Consider the following 23,092-nt stretch of genomic DNA (forward strand, 5'->3'; position numbering starts at 1 on the left):
TTTAGAGTTATCTGAGAATGTTAACCTTGGGAGCCTTTCGTCCCATTCTCAATGTTTCAAATGGTTTTGGAGAATTCCATTACTAAGTGTGTCAATTATTAGCAAAGTACAAATATTCTGTTGGGTTTTTTTTAGAGGATGAGAATCTACGATTCAAAGTAAAAAATAGTTACTAAACTGTGAGACAAAAAAGGGGAATGTTTTCCTTTCTAACTCACAATTTTAAAAACTGTTTTGGTTTAGTGATCTCTAGTAGCAAATAAACAGAAATATTTAAGTAGTTTATCCTCAACCCCCTCATTCCAGATGTTTGGAAGATGGCCCTAGTTTGCAGTTCTGTAGCACACTTCAGCCATAGATCTCAAGGTACTTTACAGCAGTGGATAAATCTCATACTCATTTTAACCCGTGTCTTGAAGTGACTTACCCAAGTGACCACAGGAAATCAGTACTAGAGAACCTGGCTTTCCTCAGGGCATTGCCATGCTGGTACTCAAAGGATGGGAGGAACAGTGTTGTCTTTGACTTGTCCTGTGTGACTCCTGTTCTCCCAGTAACATACCAGCTGCTTGCCCTTCACCCTCCTCCTTCCTTTCCCCTACCCCAAATACACACACACACCACAAAAACACCAATGCAGATTTTGTGAAGGCATATTCCTTTAACTCCTAAGTTTCTGGGAGTTAGGCTCAACACTCATTCTTGCTGTGGTATGAGTCTGCTGTCCGATAAAGCACAACAGATAGAGCTGAGCAAATGACTACTCCAAAATGCTGGTAGGTCTATAATGTGCCTTTACCAATTCCAAATACAATGCTTGTTAAAGCTAATAAAAGAAACCTCTTCTTAGAGGTTGGAAGTAGGTACTTATCCTTTAGATTAAGGACATTATAGATCAGCCAGTGCTCTGGAAAGTAATCCAACTTCCCAGGCCTGACTCTAAAGATGGGATGCCTGAGTCTAAAGTTTACAGTAAGGTGCAAGATTGAATCTACAGTGATGTCAAAACCAGTCTGTGGCATGACTGAACAACCCACCTCTTTGCTCTCTGAGCATGGAAAGAATCTCTTTTAAAGGAAGACAGTAGCAGGGGGAAGTGAAAAAAGTTTCTTATAATCATACCAACCTATGACAGTATGTGTGTGTGAAATTATTTTGTTTTAAGAACTCTCCAGCCTAAAAGGCTAAAACCTTTATTTTTCAAAAGTACAGAAAAAGTTAGATACAAATTGACATAAATGGCTAAAAGTCTTTAAATATGAAGACAAAATTAAATGTAAGTTAAATTGCATGGTGCTTTGTATTTACTAAATCTTAATGTCTTAGGAAAAATTGCTGCGAATTCTCTTGAAAACATGCGGCACAAAAAACTTGATCCCGTGCTTCTTGGCTTAATTTGACTTCATAAGTTGTTCTCAGCTATCCACCAATGCACTTTGGGTGTAGGAAATGGACAGTTTAAGGTGTCAGTCAGAGTTCAAAGTGAGACAGACCCCTTGCAGCACCCAGTGGGAAATATGCTTTACGGTTGAAAGATCAGCTTCAAAAACTAAGCCAATGCCCATAGCATTTCTTCTCATGGAAGTTGTGTACACAGGTGTCCGGAATGTGTTCTAAAGACAAGAGAAAAGCAGGTATTGTTTGAAGTACAACAGGGGCTCATGACTCTGCAAACTAATCACATGAATAAGGATCCTTAAGGATTAGGGTTTGCAGGATTGAACCCTTACGCCTTTAGTAAAGGTGATATAAGAAGCTTGCATTCACTATTAAAATCTTAAATCTGTAATACTAAGACAGCCTTAATTTAAATCACTGGCTGGGGCAGATAGGGGGACAGGGATGTATCAGCTTCCCCAATTTTCATTTCATACAGTAATCCTCATTGTCCAAAACTAAATGTGTCACCAGCTGATAGCAACTAACACCAGAGAAATCTAATTAAGAAAGACAAAAATGATGCCTTGTCTATTTCACACACAGTCATCTCTAAAGCTATTTTGTTGTTAAAACAATCACATCTGTATGTGCTCTGCCTGTGGTAATAGGAAAGAGCCCATCAATCTGTCCTTGAGGGAAGATGTTCATACCTGTAGTTTGAGCCGATGTGATTCAATAGGAATTATCTTTAGAATAGGTAAATCTACCGTCAAGACTTTGGGCTTGCTTCGGGCAAGACAGCAATTCTCAATGTCCCAGTCTGCTCCTTCCAGATATAGACCAGAAACAAAGCATCCTGCAGCAAGTAGAAAAGCAACATTTTGCTAAATGAATCCATTTTAAAAGGATTCTTTTTTTGTAAGGCACATTCTCTCTGGACAAGCTAGACCTTGTTACTAGGTTTACAGCAACCTCAGCGCACTGAAATACTGTGACTGACTCTTATGTTTACTTATTGTGAATCAGACAAGCCAACTTCATGAAGTTTTTAAAATTAAATATATCTTTACACTATCTAGGCTGAACATTTTTAAAGGCGCTCAAGCCTTACGGCATAAACCAGCCACTAAGTGCCTGGGGCATGTTAGTGCATAGTACCTCAACACCTTTGTACTATATGGAAATTACCTGTCCAAGAAGGGCTATCTGAGGTGATGGACACCTGGGCTGCACTGATACAGCACTTCCTATGTCTTTGATGAATTAATAATTAGACTGGAAAAATGAAAATTTTGACAGAAAGGAAACTACAAAAATGTGCAAATATTTTCCCAGATTTATTGACCAGTTCTGATAACTACAGCCTAGCAGTAATCTGTCCAAAGGTTTTTATATTAAGGAATAAACCCTTAGCATTACTGTCGGCTGGTATTTTTACTGATGAGCAAGCTAAAATAAAGAGTTTACTTGCCTAAGGTCAAAAAGAAAGCTACTAGCAAAGCAATAAAGGCCTCCCAGGAGTCTTGACTCCCAGCCCTCTGTTCTAACCCTTAAGAGCTACATTTGCAAAGGCAGTTAGGTTCCAAAATCCCACATTCGCTAAGCCCCTGCTCAACTGCTGCCTAAACTCACTCAGTGCGCAAGATTTTCCTGTAAAAGGTCCTTAACTGCCTGTGGATCCATCCCTGGGCCCATGCATTGCTGTGTCCACATGCCTAGGCCCCAGTGTGAGCCAGAAAATCCACTGATCTTGCCTGCAGGCCCTGAGCTAGGCGAGCTCAGAGGTCACCTAACACCACATACCACGGGGGGAGGACGATCTTCCTCATAAATTGTAGCCCAGGGATTAGGAATTTGACCAGAGATCTGGCACCTCTCAGATGAGTGCCCTAACCACTGAGCTAGTCCAGACTCCCTCAGTCTCTCCTGTCGAAGCAGTTCCACTATGTATAAATAATGAAAGAGGAAGAATGGAACCGAGTGCATGAGGCTGGTAGGTAAGGCACTCACCTGACAGACTCAGCATCTAGTTCTCTGTGCCAGTGACTTGCTAATAATTTATATGAAGTGCAATCGCTTCAACGAATGCAATTGAGGGAGCTCCCCACATCAGACTATCCTGTGTGCAGTGGTTAGGGCACTCACCTAAGATGTGGAAGACTTCTGGTCAAATCAGGCATGGGGGAACTTGAACTGGAGGTCTCCCACATCCCATGTGAGTACCCTCACTATTGGACTAAAAGTTAGGAGGCTGGGGGTCCTCCTCTGTTTCTTGCAATAAATACCTTGGGCACCTGACTCCAGGAGAGGTTTCCAGCTGTAGAGCACACCACTAGCTGCTTCTCTGCTACCTGGACTTAGGGATGGAGCCTAACACAGACCCCTCTCCTCCACCGATGGCACTGGCTAGCTCAGGCGGCCCCTGCTCAATGTACTGCTTTTTGTGACTTCCATTCTTAGGCGCCTGTCTCCCCACATTGATTGTACAGGGAGCCTAGGCCCCAAACCCAGGCTTTGTGAATCCTAGTGATTTTCTAGGAACCTAAAAGTTAGCTGTTGTGATGTTCAACATCAGTCCCTTTCAGGACTGCGCTACCGTAGAAAATTAGAACAGCTCAGTGACATCGCTCAGGGGTGTGAAAAATCCATGCCTCTCAGCACTGTAGTTAAGCTGACCTAAGTCCCCAGGCAGACAGTACTAGGTTGACGGAAGAACTCTTCCATTCGCTAGCTACCACCTCTCAGGGAGGCGGATTTACTACAGTGCCAGGAGAACCTCTCCCTGTGCTGTAGTGTCCACAAAGAAGTGCTACAGCAATGTAGCTGCAGCTGTGCCACTGTAGCATTTTACATATGGACAGAGCCTAACTCCCATTCCTGCTGAATACCTTGGCATCAGTTCCTTCCGCTGAATGGTCATGCGTGACAGACAAATCCTAGTTCTTGGCTGCAAAGGCACAGGCTAAAACAAACTAACGCTTATTACCTTTATAAAATGGCCAAATATTGTGTTTGCAGCCCAATTAACAACCGCTTTTGCAAACTCTGCATTGGAAAGTGCTACCTTGCCCAGGGCGCTCGGTGACTTCCTCTGCAGTACCATACTGGGTCACTTGTGTGTACAGGGTGGAGCGATCCAGCGGCCAGCCATTTTTCCTACAGGTGGCTTGAACAAGAGCTGTGAGATAAGACTCAGGAATATGTAGTCCTGAGAGCCACATAACATTTGGTTCGCCCTCATTAACCTGGAATCAATCACAAGAGACCTCTTTCAATTCTGAACTGCTCTGTCCCATGAGGAAACTGCCTGCTCCTCATTCAAAAATAGGGGGTTCAGTGCTAAGCACCTGCAGCTGTCACTGACTTTAAATGGTAGCTGCAGGTGCTAAGCATCTCTAAAGATTGGCCAATGAATCTTATCTAATCAGCACACTGCAATGCTTCAGTAACGCTGTGCGTGGTGTCACTACTGTAACTGAATGGGTTTGTTTCAAATAGCTTTTAGTTAAAGTATTTTGTGTTAGGTGTTGAATTCTATAGACTGACTCTAATTTGGGCAGTAACTAATGCAGATACATAAGAGGGTTTCTCTGTTCTTACTCACCCAGGAGGTGTACTGGTTATACCTATTCCTAAAGTAAATCATCCAATTTCCAAGTGTTTTTAGTGTGTCAGGTGCCAGCTTTCTCCAGATGCTAGGGATCTGTCCATTAAAGAGAGCCCGGGCCACTTCATCCAGTTCACTGCTCATTCCAACTTCCCCAGCCAAGGCCTGGTGAGAGAATTTGCAGAGACAGAATTTCAAAGCCCAAACAGATTTAAATGAGGAGGATTCCCTTTGAAACTGAATATTCTTACTCTTTGTAGTTCTGCCAGGGATCTTGTCATACGAATGATCAGTTTGTTAAAACGTTCCAATTCCTGCAACAGCACAACTGTTGTTGGTGAAATTTCTATTCCCAAAGTCTTTCTTATCTGGTCAAGATCAAATATTTGAGGCATCTTGTTTTCTATGTCCTTTGCAACCTGTCCAATATATTCATCTCGACCAATTCCACTGCTAGATTCCCCTGTAATGAAAACAGTTTAGCCAGCGCTAAATAACTTTTACATTTTCTATTAGTCTAAATTCAATATTACATGAATTCAAATGTTTCCTATAGATTTTTAATACTAGTAGATTCTTGTTTCTCTCCTACACCATCCGCACATGGGCACTGTAGTGGGGTGATCACCCCACTCCGGCCCTGGAAGGCTATGCCCCAGTCAGGGCTCAGCTGGCCCTTATAAGAGGGCAGTGGTCCAGGAGCAGAGTCAGTCTCTCTCTGCCTCTAGAGAGGGAAGGGCCTGGCTGCTTAGGAGCTCACAGGATACCTAGAGTGGAGCAGGGCTGGGGGAAGGCCAGAGGAGCTGGGGAGCTCCCAGCCTGGAAATCTCCTAGGCTGCAGGCCTTGTTAAAGGCCCAGAAGGGTACTGTGGTTGCAGAAGGCAGCCCAGGGGTAGGCCAAGGCAGCAGGTCCAACCTCCCCCCTTGCCTGTGACGAGTGGCTTGTACACTGTAGTCTGCCCCAGTGACATTGGGGGCTAGATGGTGACTGGCAGTTGCCTGATGGTTGTCCAGGGAATTAGCTCTTTCCACTCATTTCTCCACCTTCAGTTCCTTCACTTGGATTCCGGGAAACAGTCCAACAGTCCTTGCCCTTGCCCCCTGTATCAGGGGTGGACTGCATATGCCTGCATTCTCCACCACTCTTGTAATGGGGCAATGCTCACCTCTGCAGCGCTCCTGCTGGCCTCCCGGGGAATTAGCTCACCAGCCTCAGGAGTGCCCTCTGCCGGCCAGTGTCTCACCTTTTGCTGGCCCCTGTGTCCCTTCTGGACCCCAGTCCTCCTTTCTCTTGGGGGCTGCCCCCTGGCAGTAAGCCCACAGTATCTGGGTCTCCCCACCCACTGTCCCCACCTCACCTCAGTATCAGGCTACTGCCAGTCACCATTTACCCCCCAGTAACTGGGGCAGACTGCAATGTACAAGCCATTCATCACAGGCAAGGGGGATTTGGACCTGCTGTCCTCTGCAAGCCCAGTACCCTTCAACGAGACCTGCAGCCTGGGAGGTTTCCGGGCTGGAGCCTTCACCCAGCCCTGCTCCACTCCAGGTATCCTGTGAGCTTCTAAGCAGCCACGTCCTTCCCTCTCTAGTGGCAGAGAGAGACTGAGGGCTGGTCTACACTACGGGGGAAAATCGATCTTAGATATGCAACTTCAGCTATGTGAATAACGTAGCTGAAGTCGAAGTATCTAAGATCAAATTACTCACCGTCCTCACGGCGCGGGATCGATGTCCGCAGCTCCCCCTGTCGATTCCACAACTCTGTTCGGGTTGGTGGAGTTATGGAATTGATATAAGCGCGTTCAGGGATCGATATATCGCATCTAGATGAGACGCGATATATCGATCCCCGAGCAGTCGATTGCTACCCGCCGATACGGCGGGTAGTGAAGACGTACCCTGACTCTGCTCCTAGCCCACTGCCCTCTTATAAGGGCCAGCTGAGCCCTGATTGGGGCATGGCCTTCCAGGGCCGGAGTACGGCAATCATCCCACTACAGGCACTCTGCTGTGCCCACATGGAGCCATGCTGACGTCAGTGGCCATGCAAACACAACAGGCTGCCCCTGTGTAAGAAGTTACAAGACCAAGGTCTTAGACATTCATGATTTACTTTTTGTTTGCAAGAACTGTATTCTAGGTGACAAAATCATACCTGTTTGAGGTTGCAGCTCAAGAAGATGAGACCACATATCTCGAGCAGCCTGTGTATAGTATCCGATTTCAGCATTGGGATGAAGACCAAACACCTCTGGGGTATTAGCAAGTGGTAGAGACTCTAGCTCCTCTATAACACAAAAATACATGAGGCTCATCAAAATGCAGTGTATTAAGATACAGCTACCAGATTTACTTGTGTAAAGGGTGTTTAGTTTACAATTTTAATGCATTCTTTACTTTTTAAACCTTAAAGATTTTATAAAGAGAAGTGTGATGAGCTGACCACTAGACTCGCAGATCTACAAGCGGCTGGCCTTCTTAACCAAGGGAATAAAACCATTTCAATCAGTGCACACAATGGATGGCTGAAGTTTGCTACAGCCCTTATATAACAATAGGAATACAGAAAGGAAAACTAAGTGTAGGTAGAATTTTTAAATACTAACTTGTATGGAAGGAAATGCATTTCTTACCAACAAAGTCATCCTTTGAACTCCCTGCTGGGATTTTATAATCAACCTCTTCATTTTTATAAAAATGGAATGGTTGGAATGTGTCAAATATGAAATCCCCTAAATACTCATCCATATATATGGTCAGAATGCGACGATCAAAGCTGTCAATTGCACGCCCACCGTACATGACCTAGAAATTGGTGAAACTGTTTTTATATAACATGTTCACTTGCAACAAGTCGATTTTAAAACTTGAAAACATCAAAGTATTTTTGGCTGTTACATACTGCCCCTCCAAGAGGAAACCCGGTGCTTCTCCAATAACTCCTCCTAATGGGGCAAAAGCAGGAAGTGCTTGGACACTAGGGGGAGTCTAGAGATGACTGCCAGATTGTGAAGACCATGGCAGGGATGGTCCTCTCAAGCTTGGTTACTGCAAGGACCACAAAGGGTCAAGAGCTCACTAAGGGTTTGGCTACACTTGCAGCTGTACAGCGCTGGGAGTTAAACCTGTCTTCGTACAGCTGAGTAGGGAAAGCATTGCAGTCTGGCCACACTGACAGCTGCCAGCACACTGTTGTGGCCACATTTGCAGTATTTGCAGCGGCATTGGGAGCAGTGCATTATGGGCAGCCATCCCAGGGTTCAAGTGGCTGCAACGTGCTTTTCAAAAGGGAGGGGGTGTGGAGTGTGACAGGGAGCGTGGGGGTAGAGAGTGTGGATTTTTGGAGCTGACACTGTGTCAGCACCCTGCCTTGCAAGTTCTGATCTCCTCCCCCACCCCTCTCTCACTCACTGAAAGCAAACAGCAGCTGTTTGTTTCTTGCCTCCAGAGCCCAGAGTTCACAACAAAACAAAGAGTGGAACCTTCTCTTAAAAGGATTATGGGAAGCTTCCGGAGGTCAGTCACGGCGTACTAAGGTTATTCCCTGTTTACACTGGCACCCCAGTGCAGCAGCAGCAGCGCTATACTCTTTATTCCTCTCGGGGAGGGGGAGTACAAGCAGCACTGTAGCCACAGAGATACAGCGCTGTATGTGCCTTGCCAGTGTGGATGGGGAGTGAGTTACAGCGCTGTTGGTGGCTTTATTGTGCTGTAACTCTCACATGTAGCCAAGGCCAAAGATGAAAAAATTCCATTTCCTCAGCAGCGTTACTGAACTATGCATAGTGTGTAGAGAGAGCTCTGAAATGCTGCAACACTACAGGAGCTTTGTAAATATCCCTTTGTATAGTTCACACTCCACCACTGGCCTATTGTAATGATAATTCTTTGCAGCTGTTCACAGAAGTGCTTTTCACCAAAGGAGCCCAAGGGCTTTCTAATCAAGAATTAATTCAGACTTCCAGCTCCTCCATGATATAGGTAAATGTTATGTCCCTATTTCACTGAGGCAAAGAGGTTAAGTGACTTACTCAGGGCCATACAGTGATTTCTTGAAAGAGCCAGGAGAGAACCGTAGCCCACTTTGCTTGAAGATAAACTAGATCTTTTTGCAAGTGCTGTCCTTATTTACATGATATCATTTTACCATCAGAGCTACTTAACAATCAGATTTACCTCTCCAATGAGATACTTGAGACTGCCCCATGGAATTTTGTCATCATTTTGCTGGTAGGCTTTGGTCAAGTATGTATTCAGGATTTCCATGCACACCTAATAACAGTTATTACAATATGTTGGATGAGAAGAGGCACAAATCAGTCAGACAAGGATACAGACTTATTTAGTTTTCACACAGTTCTAATTCGTACATTAATTATCATGTCTTCCTCAAAAGAAAATGAAAAATAAATCTCACAACAGCCAGCAGAGGGAGATGTGTAAAGAGGCTGGATCAGGAATCTGGCTTCTTATTCTCAGCAATCCTGATACTGGCTAAAAGTAACTTTATAGATTCAAGGGTCTACAGTGTCTGTGATGACAGGGAAAGGAGGACCACGCTAACTTACTGTTAAAAGGAGAATGGACAGACAGACAGCGTATTTGCAAAGGTAACCTGTGCAAACTCAAGGGCCATTAGCTTTAGCTTCTTACCTGGAAATCAGATTCATTAAAATCATATGGTACATTCCAGCCAATCTTCCCAAACTTCCTTCTCTCCTGAACCACCGCATGGAAAAATGCCAAGACATAGACCAGTGATTTGAATGCGCCATGGGGGCATTGCTCAAGGGCTTCATGGGGAATTTTGAAGTAGGTGGCTCTCATATTCAGTTTCAGCCCATTCGGTGGTTCTGTTACAACCTAGCAAAAAAACCTCAAAAAACTGTCAATTAGTTGGCAAACTATTAAATAAAGTTACAGATGTTACATGTTTGCTCTTCACATCATGCTAAAAATATAAAGAACACTTATATAACAATAGTGATACTTTATTAAGTATATTTAATTGTATTTTGAAATCAAATTCAAATATTTTATATTACAGATTTTAATGTTGCCTTACATCATTCTTCTGAGAAAGGTAAGGATTATTAACCCTATTTTGCAGATGGTGAAACTGAGGCACAGATAGCTTCTTAGCTTGTTTCAAATGTGACAAAAGCCCTAATTTGTGCTTACAACAGTCACAGCTGTGCTCGCAGATAGAGTATTTGCAGTGTTAAATTGAAGATAGACACACAGCTATTTTTTGCAGATCTGGGATTAAGCACTGCCGGTGGTGAATGTTTTAAAGATGTCATTGATACACTCAAATACATATCTGAATCAATGACAGTTGCCTAAGTGTCACTCTGCTGTGCTAATATCTGTCAGATCAAATAATTATTGTCACAGCAATGATTTACAACCACAGAACTAGTCATCACAAAAGGAACATTAGCACATCATCTCTGGTTTGCCATTTATAAATAATCAGCTCATCTTGCTTGTGATAAATGTGTCTGCCTTATGTAGCAGCTGGAAACAATTGTCCCATCAGAACATCTGCCCTATTGACACTGTTGTCCAGCTAGACACAGACCTCAGTTCTACATTTTCAGCATTAGCGAACTGATAGGAGCTATTTCTGTGTATCTGGATATTTCTAACCCACTCATCACAGTGGTGTTTGGGGCTAAAGAGCATTTACAAGTTCACTTTTACTGACAGGGATTGATTATGAAATATGTGCCTAAGGGTAGTATCAGATGAACACTTCTATTAAACTGATTTCACATCAGCTGGAAAACCAGAGGATGAAAATAGGATCTTACTTACCAAGAAAAAAGACAGCATTTAGGGCCCAATCCTGCATGCTGTATTCAGGCCAAACTCCCACCAAGGGCAATTAGTTTTCCCTGAATAAGAGTGGCATGTCATGAGTAAGAGTGGTGTGTCATGCCTTCTGCTGGTGTTTCACCCCTGTACTGTACCTTTAAAGACTTCTGAAGTATTCCAATGGGAAAGCCCTGAGTAGGGTCAGTAGTCAGCCACAGGCGGAAGTCTGGATGAGGTTTAGTAATTCTCTCCAATGCTTTCTCCAAATCAATCAGCCATTTCACCAAAAGATGACAATTCTGCAACATTAACCACTGTCCGCGAGCCACTGCATTCTCCAGCAACTGTAGTGCAACCTATGTCAATGAGACAGAAACAGCTGCCTCTGAGTACAGCTTGCTTTGACCCTGAAAGTGCAGGGATTCTGAATGGTTTAGTGTATCCACCTGCTTCCTCATAGCAAGAAAACAGAGCATTTTCTTTCTTTCTTTTGTAGAATTCTCTTGGCACACTCTGGGGGGAACAAAAATGTCCAATTAAGCCATTGTCCCAATTCTCAGAGCCTTCCAGGAATACCTTGTGCTGGGAGAGATGCTCTTCTATTTCATTAACTGCTTTAAAAATAAAAACAGCACAAAGCTTTCAAACACTTGCAATGGTAATGAAGTAAGCTTGGGTCATTGGAGTGGGGTTTTCAAAAGAGCTTAGTACTGGTCTAACGCAGTTCTCATGCCAATGGGAGCTTCGCCATGATTTCAAATTATAGCAGAGTAGCCAAATGCTGAGTATTTTTGAAAATCCCCCAGCCATGACAGAGCAGGGAAACAACCGAAGGTACAAACGGGGCACAGATCAGGGTCTTTTTGCTTGCAAATACCAATATGCCGTGATGAGATGGAGAGGCAGGGACACTGACTAAAATCTGACAGTCTGCATAGCTGAATCTTTTCAAGCACAACTGCTATTTTGCTACAGGTCAGGACGCAATTCCGAACCTATCTTTACTCAAACAGCAAATGAACTGACCAGACCAATATCTGGTCTCATTTTACAGACAGTGATTGCTCCTAGGGCCGTAATCTGGATGCCAATTCTCCACCCAGATTGCTTTGTTTCTAATACACAGAGAACAGCTTTCCCAAAAGCCAGGTGTTGTTGGAACAGACGCATGGCCAGACCCATAATCTCAGAAATGAGATCTGCAGCAGTCACAAAATAATGTACTGAAGGCAGCACACATGCCATCTCACTGACCTGTGCTTTGTCACAACAAAGTTACCTTTTCTTGGCCTTGTCCCATGGCGAGGAACTTGAGGCGATTCCCTCCAAAGCCTGTCCGATCAGCCAGTTTCATGAGGTCACTGGCAGGGTCAGAGCCAGGACTTAGGATAAAAACAATGGGCGAGTTAGGTGTGCTCTGCTCGAAGATCGCTTCAAAGCTGATCACAGGAGGCTGAACATATCTGGGGGAGAAGTACAATAAATTGGTACACTAATTTATACAAAACATTTAAAATGCCATCTATTAGGCGAGTTAATCTGGAAATGGGACAAAGGGCTAGTCATCTCCGTTTCCTGTTTAGGCAAATTATGCAACAATTCACACAAATGGAAATTAGTGATAATCTGACTTTTCTGTAGTCCCTTCAATTCAAAGGATCTCAAAGTTCAGTACAAATTTAGGGCCTGAACCAGCAAACCCATCAGCCAATGCAGTGTTTGCCTCACATGCAGTCTCAATGAAGACAAAGGGACTATATGTAGGAGTGAGGTTGTGGGATTGACCCTTTAACTGAAACACTGTATCTATGGATCACATCACACACTACTGAAGTATGGCCACCTGTGGAATTTGACAGTTACTTAACAACACATAGAAACACTATAAAGAACAGGAGTACTTGTGGCACCTTGGAGACTAACAAATTTATTTCAGCATGAGCTTTTGTGAGCTACAGCCCACTTCATCGGATGCATAGAATGGAACACACAGACAGGAGATATTTATACATACAGAGAACATGAAAAGGTGGAAGTATGCATACCAACAGGAAGAGTCTAATCAATTGAGATGATAGTTCATCTCAATTGATTAGACTCTTCCTGTTGGTATGCATACTTCCACCTTTTTATGTATGTATAAATATCTCCTGTTTGCGTGTTCCATTCTATGCATCCGAAGAAGTGAGCTGTAGCTCACGAAAGCTCATGCTGAAATAAATTTGTTAGTCTCCAAGGTGCCACAAGTACTCCTGTTCTTTTTGCGGATACAGACTAACACGGCTGGTACTGAAACCTGTCATCATAGAAACAGTATGTATCTTAGGACAAGATGGTAAGTGGAATACTGTGTTCAGCTGAAACCACGGGGGGGATTTACAGAGAAAGAACATCACCACTGAAGCTGGCAATTGGCTCAGACACAGGGCTAACACTGGACCTAATGAAAAGTGTGGCATGATCCTTAATGATCAAAGTGATACAATGTCAGTGCTGTGTACTGTATCCAAGTCATGTAAACATTGCAATCAGAGCTGGTCAGAAAATGGAATTTCCAATCTGTGAGAAATTCCAACATGCCAAAATCTGTTTTCATTCTGAAACAAAACAAAATGTCAGAATTTCTTGCAGAATAAAATATTTTTAAATGTTTAATATGGGGCCAATGAAATGTTTCATTTTGATAATGTCAAAACAATATAATATACATTTAATATAATCTTACAGTAAAATTATTAAACATGAAATTAATCAAAATGATAAATTTGAAGCAAAATATGTTTACCTTTATCAAAACAAAATTTTTCAACGTCCTCAAAATAAGCCAAGAAATTCAAAACAATTTGTTTCAACTCCCCACCTCCTCCAAATTTTGTGAAAATTGACACATTCCTGTCAGAGATTCTGATAAAGCTACATTTTGTGACGGAAAACTGTTCCATCAAATTTTTTTCGAGCAGGTCTAATTATAACTGATCTCAGCTCATTTAATGTATAACTGATCTCAGCCCATTTTATGTATACTTTTAATAGCACTTTTCTAGTTACATCTACAGATTTCTTGTTAAATCTACTGATCTCACGTATATTGTGCACTGTATATATGGGAAGTACAGTTGTTCAAAATAATGATACTTGTCAGTTTAGGGGTATGGTGTGTTGGTAGGAGGACGAGCGAATGGCAAAGATTTGCATAATGGAAGGGACAGTTAATTTCAGATAAAGTGAAATGAGCAAAGCGCTAACATCTTCAGGTAGAGTAGCTAGGGGTTATCACACTGCCCCTAAAACAGCTGCAGCTTCAAAAATGTTTATGTCCTCGAAGTTATAAATACCAGCTAAAATAGGACACTTGCAATTCTTGAAAAATAAAATCCATCCAGTCTGTTACAGACCCTTTAACTATGCAGTGAGGCTAAATGAAAGGAGAAATGTACATGGCTATGCACTAGAATTAGCCCAGGAAGGCTCTGGATAAAAGCAGGGGATCCTCAGTTTCTCCTGTGAGCAAATCTGCCCCACATGTATGTACCTCAGTAAGGAAATACTGGACAGGAGACTTTCTGTATACTTTTCCTCCCACTTTAAACTGATTTTTCAATTAATTACCACCTGCTTTTTGTTTACTTTTCAAAGATCGCATGTCAAAAAAAGCTTGTTAGAATCTAATACAATTCATTTTGCATTCACATGTAGGTTTCTGTCCATGAAATATCAATTTGCAGTAGATGCTTAGCAATTGATTCAGGGTACCTCTGACTTTCTTTGGTTCTTTTAAAATGTGTAAAGATTCTGGATAAAAAAAAGTATGACAGCAACTTACTTCTCATCCATTGTCAGAGTAACATAGTCAGTCACTGCGCGATATACACGGTCTACTCGGAAACACCGCAAAAGCAGCAGCTTCTGAAAATGTGTGAGACTGTTTTGGTATTGCATGGGAAATGGTGATTGTTCCAGGGCATCCAGATCATACCACTGAGAAAGGAAATACAGTAGAGAACATGAGTTGATGAGCTGGACAAATCAACCAAGTTTATTAGGAAAGACAAAGTCAATCTGATAACAGGACTGCAACAAGAGAAACAGCCATGGGGAAACAGAGAAGAATCGGAGAAAAATCAGAAACTAGAAAAAAATGTTAAATAAATGCCCAAAATCAACTTTTTCAGTATAAAACATGTCTGTCCAATGCCATCTTCATACCTTCATTTTATGGTAATTGTCATAAGCTACAAATAAATGAGGTCACAAGCTCAAGACAGTAATAGATGGTCTAGAGAAGGTGAATCGGAGGTTCCCATTTACTCTCCCGCATAATGCAAGAACAAACGGACATTCAGTGAAACTGAAAGGCAGCAAATTTAAAGCTGATAAAAGGAAATACTTTTTTATACAACACGTAAACTACTCTGTGAAACTCACTCCCAAAGGTGGTAAAAGCTAACAATTAAATAGGATTTAAAAAATTATTAGAGGTGAAATCCTGACTCTGCTGAAGTCAATGGCAAAACTGTCATTGACTTCACTGGGGCCAGGATCTCATATTAGACATTTAACTGGAAAACAAGAACATCCACAGTTACATAAGATAAGATGTTTTATAACATTTAAAACCCTCATGCTTCAAGGCATAAGACAGTCACAAACTGCCCAGGGTCAGGAAGAAAGTTCCCCAGGCGTAGGGGTTATTCCAGATCTGTTCATTATCAGTTTCTTGAACTTTCCCCAGAAGTATCTAGTACTGGCCAGTGTTGGAGACAGAACAGCAGACTAAATGGCTGACTGGTCTGACTACTGCAATTTCCATGTTTCTATGTAGATCATGCAATTACCCCACAAACATCCAGTCAAGGAATTAAAAGGAAAAGCCAGTGACACCTCAAACGTTTTTAACAGGTTGACCCATGTTTGAATATTTAATTGGGCGGGGAGGAGGAATAGAAACTACACTAAGAAAATCACTTACGTCTTTCCATATTTCAGGATTTTTTTCCACGTCATCTGGAAGAGACCCAAACTCCTCAGGAAATAGCTCAGATAGGCGAATTATGTCCTCCCAGCCTTGATCCAAAAGCCAAGCACATGGCTTCTTTCGCATACTCTTCTCCAGGGAAATATTGCCTAGTCACGATTCAGAAAACTAAATAAATATCACTATCATAAAAGGTAGCACAATTACTTTAATCAGTCTGCTGGAGAAACAGTTACTACTTTGCAAGTATTTTTATGCCAAGTTTATATTTTTGCCACTATTTATGCATTTAACTGAAGATGAGCTCTTGGTGTAAAATCCTGACCCTTCTGGAGTCAATGGGAGCTTTGTCACTGACTTCACTGGAGTAAGAATTTCACTATTGGCCTTTCTGCCATCAAACAAGCTGGAAACAAATGCAAAGGATCACATCTTCTACTGGTGTAAACCGGCCTAGGCCTGTTGACTGAAACTAAGCGATGCCAATTTACATCAGCTGAGGATCCACTGTTCCAGTTACAACAGTGCTATAACCCGTTAAGAGAAGTCAGTAAACTACTACTTTGTCTTTAGTTGACCAGATGCCAGGTATTTTTGTTGAACACCTATTTTAAAACACGCCTCGGGGCTCAGCCTCAGTATGCTCAGTTTTAGGACCCAAGTCCCAGTAAATGGGATTTAGGTGCTTATGGAAATTTTACTAAGCAGCTAACTTTGATAGTCAAATATTTGTAGTAAAAAATCTCAGTTTTAATTCTAGAAGAGCATGTAACTACTAGTAGGTATTTTAAGTTAAGTTAAGTTACCTTTTAAAAAGAAGTCCAGTTCTTCTTGTGGAACTCTACCATCAGCTTGTTCTATCTTGATAGTCATATTAAAGGAAAATAGTAACTTGTGTCTCTCAAACAAGCCTGCAATGAGAACACAATATTCTCATCAGTCTGCTTCTTAAGAATGTGGGCCTTGGACAAATTTCAGAGCCAGCTCTTGACTCTGATCACCCCACAAAGTTCAAGGTGGTGAATTTTGGTTCAGCCCACTGTAGAGATTGAGATCTAGCTTCAGGTTCCAAACAATCTCCCCTCCAAAGCTGAGAGAGGTTGAGCTCCATGCTTCTGGTTTGGAACCACTGCTATTTGTAACTGACTGCTCATTAAAAGTAGAAGCACTTCTTAAATGTCAGGGGATAGAATACAGCACTTCTCTGCATCTCGGAACAACCTCAACATGAGGGAAGAAGGGGTAGAGAAGGCAGAAGCATTAGCAGTGAATAGTGAATTCAATATTTGTTGAAATACCTTTGACAGCACAAAATTACATTGCTTTGCACAGCTGACTGAAGGAATTCCCATTACAGTCATTAAAACATACACAATGCTATTTCATTGCTTCATCACACTAACCTGTGCAGCCATAGTTATAGATGTTGAATGTCAATGTATCCATGATATTTTTTAGCCTTTTTGGAAGAATTGAGTTGGGCATGGATTTCCGAAGTGAAAACCCAAACACATCTAAGAAGGAGGCCAAGGAGTATTGATACATAGTGTTGACAAGGGCCATTTCAGACAAAACAAAGAACAAAATAGCACCCCTCTTAGCAGCAGGTCGGTAGCCATCTCGCAGCTTGTCAATGTCCACTGCTGTCTTCTGAGCCAGCTTGAGTTTCTCTGATACCTAGCAAGTGAGAAATGTGGATCCCAGGCAATAATTTTATCTATATATAACTACTACACAGAACTACATGGTTAATGATATGCTGAGCTAAGCAATATTGAAACAGCGTTTTGAAATATTATGAACAACTCTTCCAGGATTTAAAAATATATCAATCAGAAAACAAGTATCAGCATTTATAAAAAATCCTATGACCACTGGCAGGTGTGCCATCAAAAGCCAGTTGCTGCCACAGAATCAAGACCATTTCCTTGAAACAATTCCACATTAAATAGCTACAAATTCAAGTAGCCTGTTTTAAGGGAAAAAAATCATATTAGTAAAAATTCTTTTCCCTCTCCAAGAATGCTTTAGTTAGTTTATTAAGCTTCCAGAATAGCTGTTTTGCAGTTGGAATATCTGCGTTACAGAGCACTGTATGTTTGTAAGAAATAATGGAAAAGATTTATAAATTTCAGTTAACCCTCAGTTTTAATAAAACCATGCAAAGATTATTTCGGAGTTGGAATAAGATGTTACCATAGATAGATAGATACATACATACATACCCACTTTATTTTTAACTAAAAGTCCCTATTATAAGGAAGTCTTCTCTGAAGGTAGACTTGCCATTTGGGTGATGGAATAAAATCCTCCCCATGGCACTGAAATATGTCATGATGTTACATCATGAATTCATGCTCCAGGTGAAGAACTTTTGACTCATCACCATCACATCAAGCAAAACATTGTAAAGTGATGGTGTTTTATAGGCTCATGATTGACTTTGAGACTTCTGCACATTAAGGTATTTCCTCAGGCAATACCATGCTGCCTGGCCCCATACCTAAAGATAATGTACTTCTGAGTATGGATAAACATTCCTGGGTCAGGTGGGCAACGCTGAGCAAGCAAATTCTTAAAGAACTAAGATTTCTGTCTCTGGGCACAAGTGCTAGACCTGTTCATGTATGGCGTTCTCATAGACACTCTCAGCTCCTTTTCAACTTACATCCTAACTTAAGGAATAAAGGAGGATGAAACAAATCCCAGAGGAAAGACAGGAATTCCTAGTTAGAACAATCGTGAGATAAGGCTCTAATAGGTACCTCAGTAGCTTTGGCTTTTGTCTCCTCCAGGGTGTGCAACAAGTCCACATTATCCAACATGTTTCCTGTGGAAGTGGCCAATTCCCGGAGGAGAGAGTCTTCCAAATCTTTCAGCAAATTTTTGTTTTCGCTGGTTTCCTGGATGAGATGTTCTCTCTGCTCTTCTAGCTCTCTTCTTTCAAACCCCACAATAACACTGAGCAGCTGATCCTCCAGGCCTTTTAGTGTAACTATGGATGGAAAATGGAGAACCATGTCCTTAGCACAATCTTTCTTAAAGCACAAGGTTAGCTTTCATATAGTTCCTTCAGGCTATATGATCTTATATAACTCTATGCCGAAAAGACAGGTTTAGTTAACAGCATTGAGTGTTGTTCTTCTATATTGGTTCTTACCTGACACATCTAATAAGCAGCATGTAGTTTAGTTTCCTTTTAGATTAAGCGGGAAGTGGAAAAATTTAACATTAAATCATAGAATCGTTGGACTGGAAGGGACCTCAAGAGGTTCTCTAGTCCAGTCTGCTGCCTCAAGGCAGGACTCAGTATTATCAGAGGCTGAATATAAGGGGGAGTATAAACAATATAACATACATTGTAATATTGTACATAGTTAACAGGTACTGCAAATTTCACTGCCAGAGAGCCAGGACATTTATGTCCCCTCTTCTAATGTGATCAGAGGGCTAGCCACTATTTACAGCACTTGTTCTCTGTTTTCTTACTCACTGAGGGCCACATTTTGACCCCCTTACTGCTACTGAGAAGCAGCTTGCATCATGAGATGTCAGTGGGACTCGTGGAGAAAGGTATCAGACAACATGAGTAAGGATGTCAGAATCTGCCTTTCATTCAGCCCATACCTGGATTTGCGGAGGTACACAACCAGCACTTAATCCAGACGAAAAGCAGAGTAACTGCCTGAATTCATTGGTTTCAAGCTAATGAATCTATAGCTAGGCTCACTATCCCCTGGCTGAAAACGCTTGCACTTTACGGTTGAACTCATGCAAGCTCATGTGCTATGGTTTCTGGTACAAGAGAAAGGATCCCAGCTTTTTGGCGCAATCGCTCATCTAAGCCTAGTTTATGCCCGACATTTGCACTACTATGCAGTTAATACTCTGCTCCTAACAACATGCATTTGCTCACCTGTATAGTTGATAACCATGGCTTTCCCAAACACCGATGGTGAATATTTAGGGTTAGATAGCTTGGTGTTCAAGTACAATTTGAAGTTATTGTCATAGTCTACCTCCTTATCACCCAGCACAATAAATATTCGCCCCTGGGTAACTTTTATATTCTTTTCTAAGACATTGTCAATCACAGGATCTATGTATTCATCTACATCATGGAACAAGAAAGGACTCCCATACTTTATGGCCATTTCTAGTTGTTTAAGGAAATCAGGGTCATTAAAGGAAGCCATCTGAAAGAGAACAGAAAAATGGAAAGATTTGGAAACAGTTAATATTGAATTCACTGAATATTTCTATTTTACAATAATTGCCAGTATTCATTAAGCTTGCTGTTTGTCTATGCATCTCTGCCTTTCATCCTACAGATGATATAACCCAGACTGGGAAAGACCAAAGAAAGCACATTCTTGATTCTGATCCACTGAGAAAAACTGTCCACTTGGAAAACAATTCTTTCCTGCTGCAACTGCACCCCTAAACACAACGTGGCCTAAATTTTTGTCTATCCTGTTCCTGCAAGCACTGGGGCTTTATGTGAGATGCAAGTCATGCACCTTGCAGCATGAGTAATGAGGCAAGCCCAAAGTTCAAGCAAGTTTGCAGGTGCCACGCAGGAATAGCATCACATTGTTGGGTATCCACCAGAACTTAGGTACGGGTACAGATGGCTAGGCAATGGAGCAAGGAGGGAAAACAGTGGTTTTGAATGAGCTTGGAGGACTGGAACAGTGAGGGAATTGAGGCTCATGGGAGGATCATGGTCCGGGGGGATTAAGACTAAATAGTTCTTAGATACAACAGCATTTCACCTCCCCAAACAGACACCTCTTTCAAATGAACTCCTGAATTTTTGACAACATGCTTTATCACTGGAGAAGAGGGGTCTTGGTGGCATCTACCTATGGTCTCCCAAGTTCACACAGCACTAAAAGAGACAGAAGCATGATGTAAGCTGTTGCTCCCCTGCTGAGGGAAGAAGGAAACTGGAGCCTAGCATTCTTTGTTCCCAAAATTGGAGGTCTCTGACATGGCAGCTTGGCTTCTGGTGTTTCAAATATCCTGCTTCAGTCCTCCACAGGCTGGATGCAGGGCATGGTCACTATCAATTTGGATAACTGACTTTATTTTTAGATGCTTAATGGAACTGCACTTCCATCCTATTGAGGTTCAACCATCACGACTGTCAATTTCCACTAGTAACTGATGGCTTGGTCAAGTGGCAGATATTTATGCATCTTTCAAAACAATAAATATCAAAATAAAATGAAAATTTAGCTTCACCCTCAGATTATTTTTTTCTTCTTTTCTTCTGACCCAATTTAATGCCTGCTGCTGGGGGTCTATGCACAAAGGGAATCGGCTAGCACGTGTTGTCAGAATGCCATTCTGCACAGAGAGCTCATCTGGCGGCAAACCTTGGGAGCCCCACCTGGGGAGGAAACAGAGTAAAGATTGCTATGTGTTTTATTCTTTATGGTACAGCAGTGTGCTTCACTTACGGGTAAAACTGCCATTCTACTGAGTATTCTGTTACAACACTCCAGAACATACAGTGTATTAGCTTGTGAGATGAGGCATGCCTGCATGGCAAAAACAACCTCACAGCAGCGAGTCAGAGCCTGGGTCTACAGAACTGCACTACAGTGCTGAAAACAGCCATGCAGACGTTTGGGCTCAGGCTCTGAAGCCCAGGGATAGGAGTGGGTTTCAGAGCCCAAGCTCCAGCCCGAGCCCAAACATCTTGCCAGCTATTTTTAGTGCCACAGCATGAGCCTGAGTCTGTAGACACGGTCTCTGCGACTTGCTGCCACGGGCTCTCTTTTTGCCATATAGACAGAACAACAGACTCCCAAGGGAAACAATTAAAACATCATTGAGTTATTTATAACTAGCCTGGCTAAAGCACTAATTAATGTACTGTGGTGAATAATCCTGCACTAGCTGGAAAATGGTCTAAATGAAACAGGGTCTGGCCCAAATCCACTGAAGTCAATGACAGGACTCCCACTGGGCTTTGCATCCCACTCATAGTGTGCATCTACTTTGTGAAACAAATTTTTTAATGGCATCATGTGGTAGCAGCTATACTGAGTGCTATAGATGTGCAAAGTACAATGGTTTATTAGAATCCAGGTGCTCAGTTCACAAGAAGAAAGCTGTTTTGTCTCACTGCCAGCCTTGGGATCTGAAAATTCTTCCTGGGATGTTTGTGCATCACAAATGTAAGCAGAGTCAGGATGAGCTCTACCCTGACATCTGGTGGTGAATTATGGGGAGTGTGGAAAAGAATTTTAGGTATTTGCATTGGCACACCCACCTCACCTAGCATAGCCCACGGCAGCCTGGGATGGTTATTTTGACGGCTCTGGGAGCCCCAATTTCTTTGTTATTGAGGTAGGAAGAATAAGGTATTGTCACCCTGATTATGTGAATGAGGAACTATGAGACTGCTTTATGACAGAAATGACAACCTCAATTAAGTAGTACTTGCTAGACAAGGGACATGGGTTCCAAAATCCAGTGACTTGAGAGAGGTTGGGCACTGATGTGTGTATTTGATGGTAGGGGTCCCTTTTGAGGGCCTGGAATACCAATTACACATCCTCCTTTCTCCACTGTTAAAGAGTAGAGCTAATTTTGATTCCATTAGGAGTCCATCTAAAGGCTGCTGAGGTGAATTCATGTTGGGCCAATGGTGCACCAGCACTGGGGCTCCCCCACTACAAGCTGAAACTGCTAAGAGCTGAAATTACTGAGTGCTGTGTTAACTAGTGGGGGAGTCTGAAGACCTATTGCTAAGTGGCTGGCAGAGCAGAGCAGTTTGCAGCATGTTGGAGCAGCCCATGGAACAGTGAGCGGAGTGGAGCAGTTTGCGGGGACAGCTGGAGTGGCTTGCGGATTGGCTGGAGGAGCGGCACAGCTGGTGTAGTGGAGCTGGTTGTGGTGAAGGCTGCAGCAGAACTCCATGGAGAGGCGGAGCAGTTGGCCTTGGCCCATGTAAGGTGCCCCTTACCACCCTGTGTAGGCCCCCCCCATTTCCACCCAGGCTGAGGGGGGTAAAACTCTGCAGATAAACTTTTGAACAGTGGGGTGGCACTGACCAGAGACTTTTGGGTTGTTGGACTTTGGGGTGATTGGACTTAAGACCCTAAGGGGGAAAGGACATTGCCAAACGTACTTGGAGGTGGGTTTTTGCTTATGGTTTGTGTTATAATCCTGTTTGTGGTGTTTCTCCAATGTGATGCCGCATTGTTTCCCTCCTTTATTAAAAGGATTTTGCTACACTCAGGCTCCGTGCTTGCGAGAGGGGAAGTATTGCCTCGTAGAGGTGCCCGGGGGGT

At 42.5% G+C, this 23,092-nt stretch overlaps 1 protein-coding gene across 1 annotated transcript in view; it reads right to left on the reverse strand.

Moving 5' to 3' along the window:
* Positions 1 to 1,217: 1,217 nt before the first annotated feature.
* DNAH10 (dynein axonemal heavy chain 10) overlaps positions 1,218 to 23,092 on the reverse strand; it is a 99,016-nt gene continuing 77,141 nt past the window's right edge. Inside the window, exons 62-79 of the mRNA XM_050923436.1 lie at positions 21,033 to 21,180; positions 19,702 to 19,981; positions 18,551 to 18,780; positions 17,189 to 17,462; positions 16,592 to 16,696; positions 15,780 to 15,934; positions 14,634 to 14,788; positions 12,090 to 12,273; positions 10,966 to 11,166; positions 9,644 to 9,853; positions 9,167 to 9,262; positions 7,624 to 7,795; positions 7,146 to 7,277; positions 5,239 to 5,450; positions 4,985 to 5,152; positions 4,445 to 4,625; positions 2,091 to 2,236; positions 1,218 to 1,613 (exon numbers count right to left, since the gene is read on the reverse strand). Of these exons, the coding sequence (XP_050779393.1) occupies positions 1,467 to 1,613; positions 2,091 to 2,236; positions 4,445 to 4,625; positions 4,985 to 5,152; positions 5,239 to 5,450; positions 7,146 to 7,277; positions 7,624 to 7,795; positions 9,167 to 9,262; positions 9,644 to 9,853; positions 10,966 to 11,166; positions 12,090 to 12,273; positions 14,634 to 14,788; positions 15,780 to 15,934; positions 16,592 to 16,696; positions 17,189 to 17,462; positions 18,551 to 18,780; positions 19,702 to 19,981; positions 21,033 to 21,180 (3,196 nt within the window). The 3' untranslated portion in view covers positions 1,218 to 1,466. The remainder of the gene's footprint in view (positions 1,614 to 2,090; positions 2,237 to 4,444; positions 4,626 to 4,984; positions 5,153 to 5,238; positions 5,451 to 7,145; positions 7,278 to 7,623; positions 7,796 to 9,166; positions 9,263 to 9,643; positions 9,854 to 10,965; positions 11,167 to 12,089; positions 12,274 to 14,633; positions 14,789 to 15,779; positions 15,935 to 16,591; positions 16,697 to 17,188; positions 17,463 to 18,550; positions 18,781 to 19,701; positions 19,982 to 21,032; positions 21,181 to 23,092) is intronic.

The sequence above is a fragment of the Gopherus flavomarginatus genome, chromosome 15 (genome assembly GCF_025201925.1).
Source record: "Gopherus flavomarginatus isolate rGopFla2 chromosome 15, rGopFla2.mat.asm, whole genome shotgun sequence".
Lineage (NCBI taxonomy): Eukaryota > Metazoa > Chordata > Testudines > Testudinidae > Gopherus > Gopherus flavomarginatus.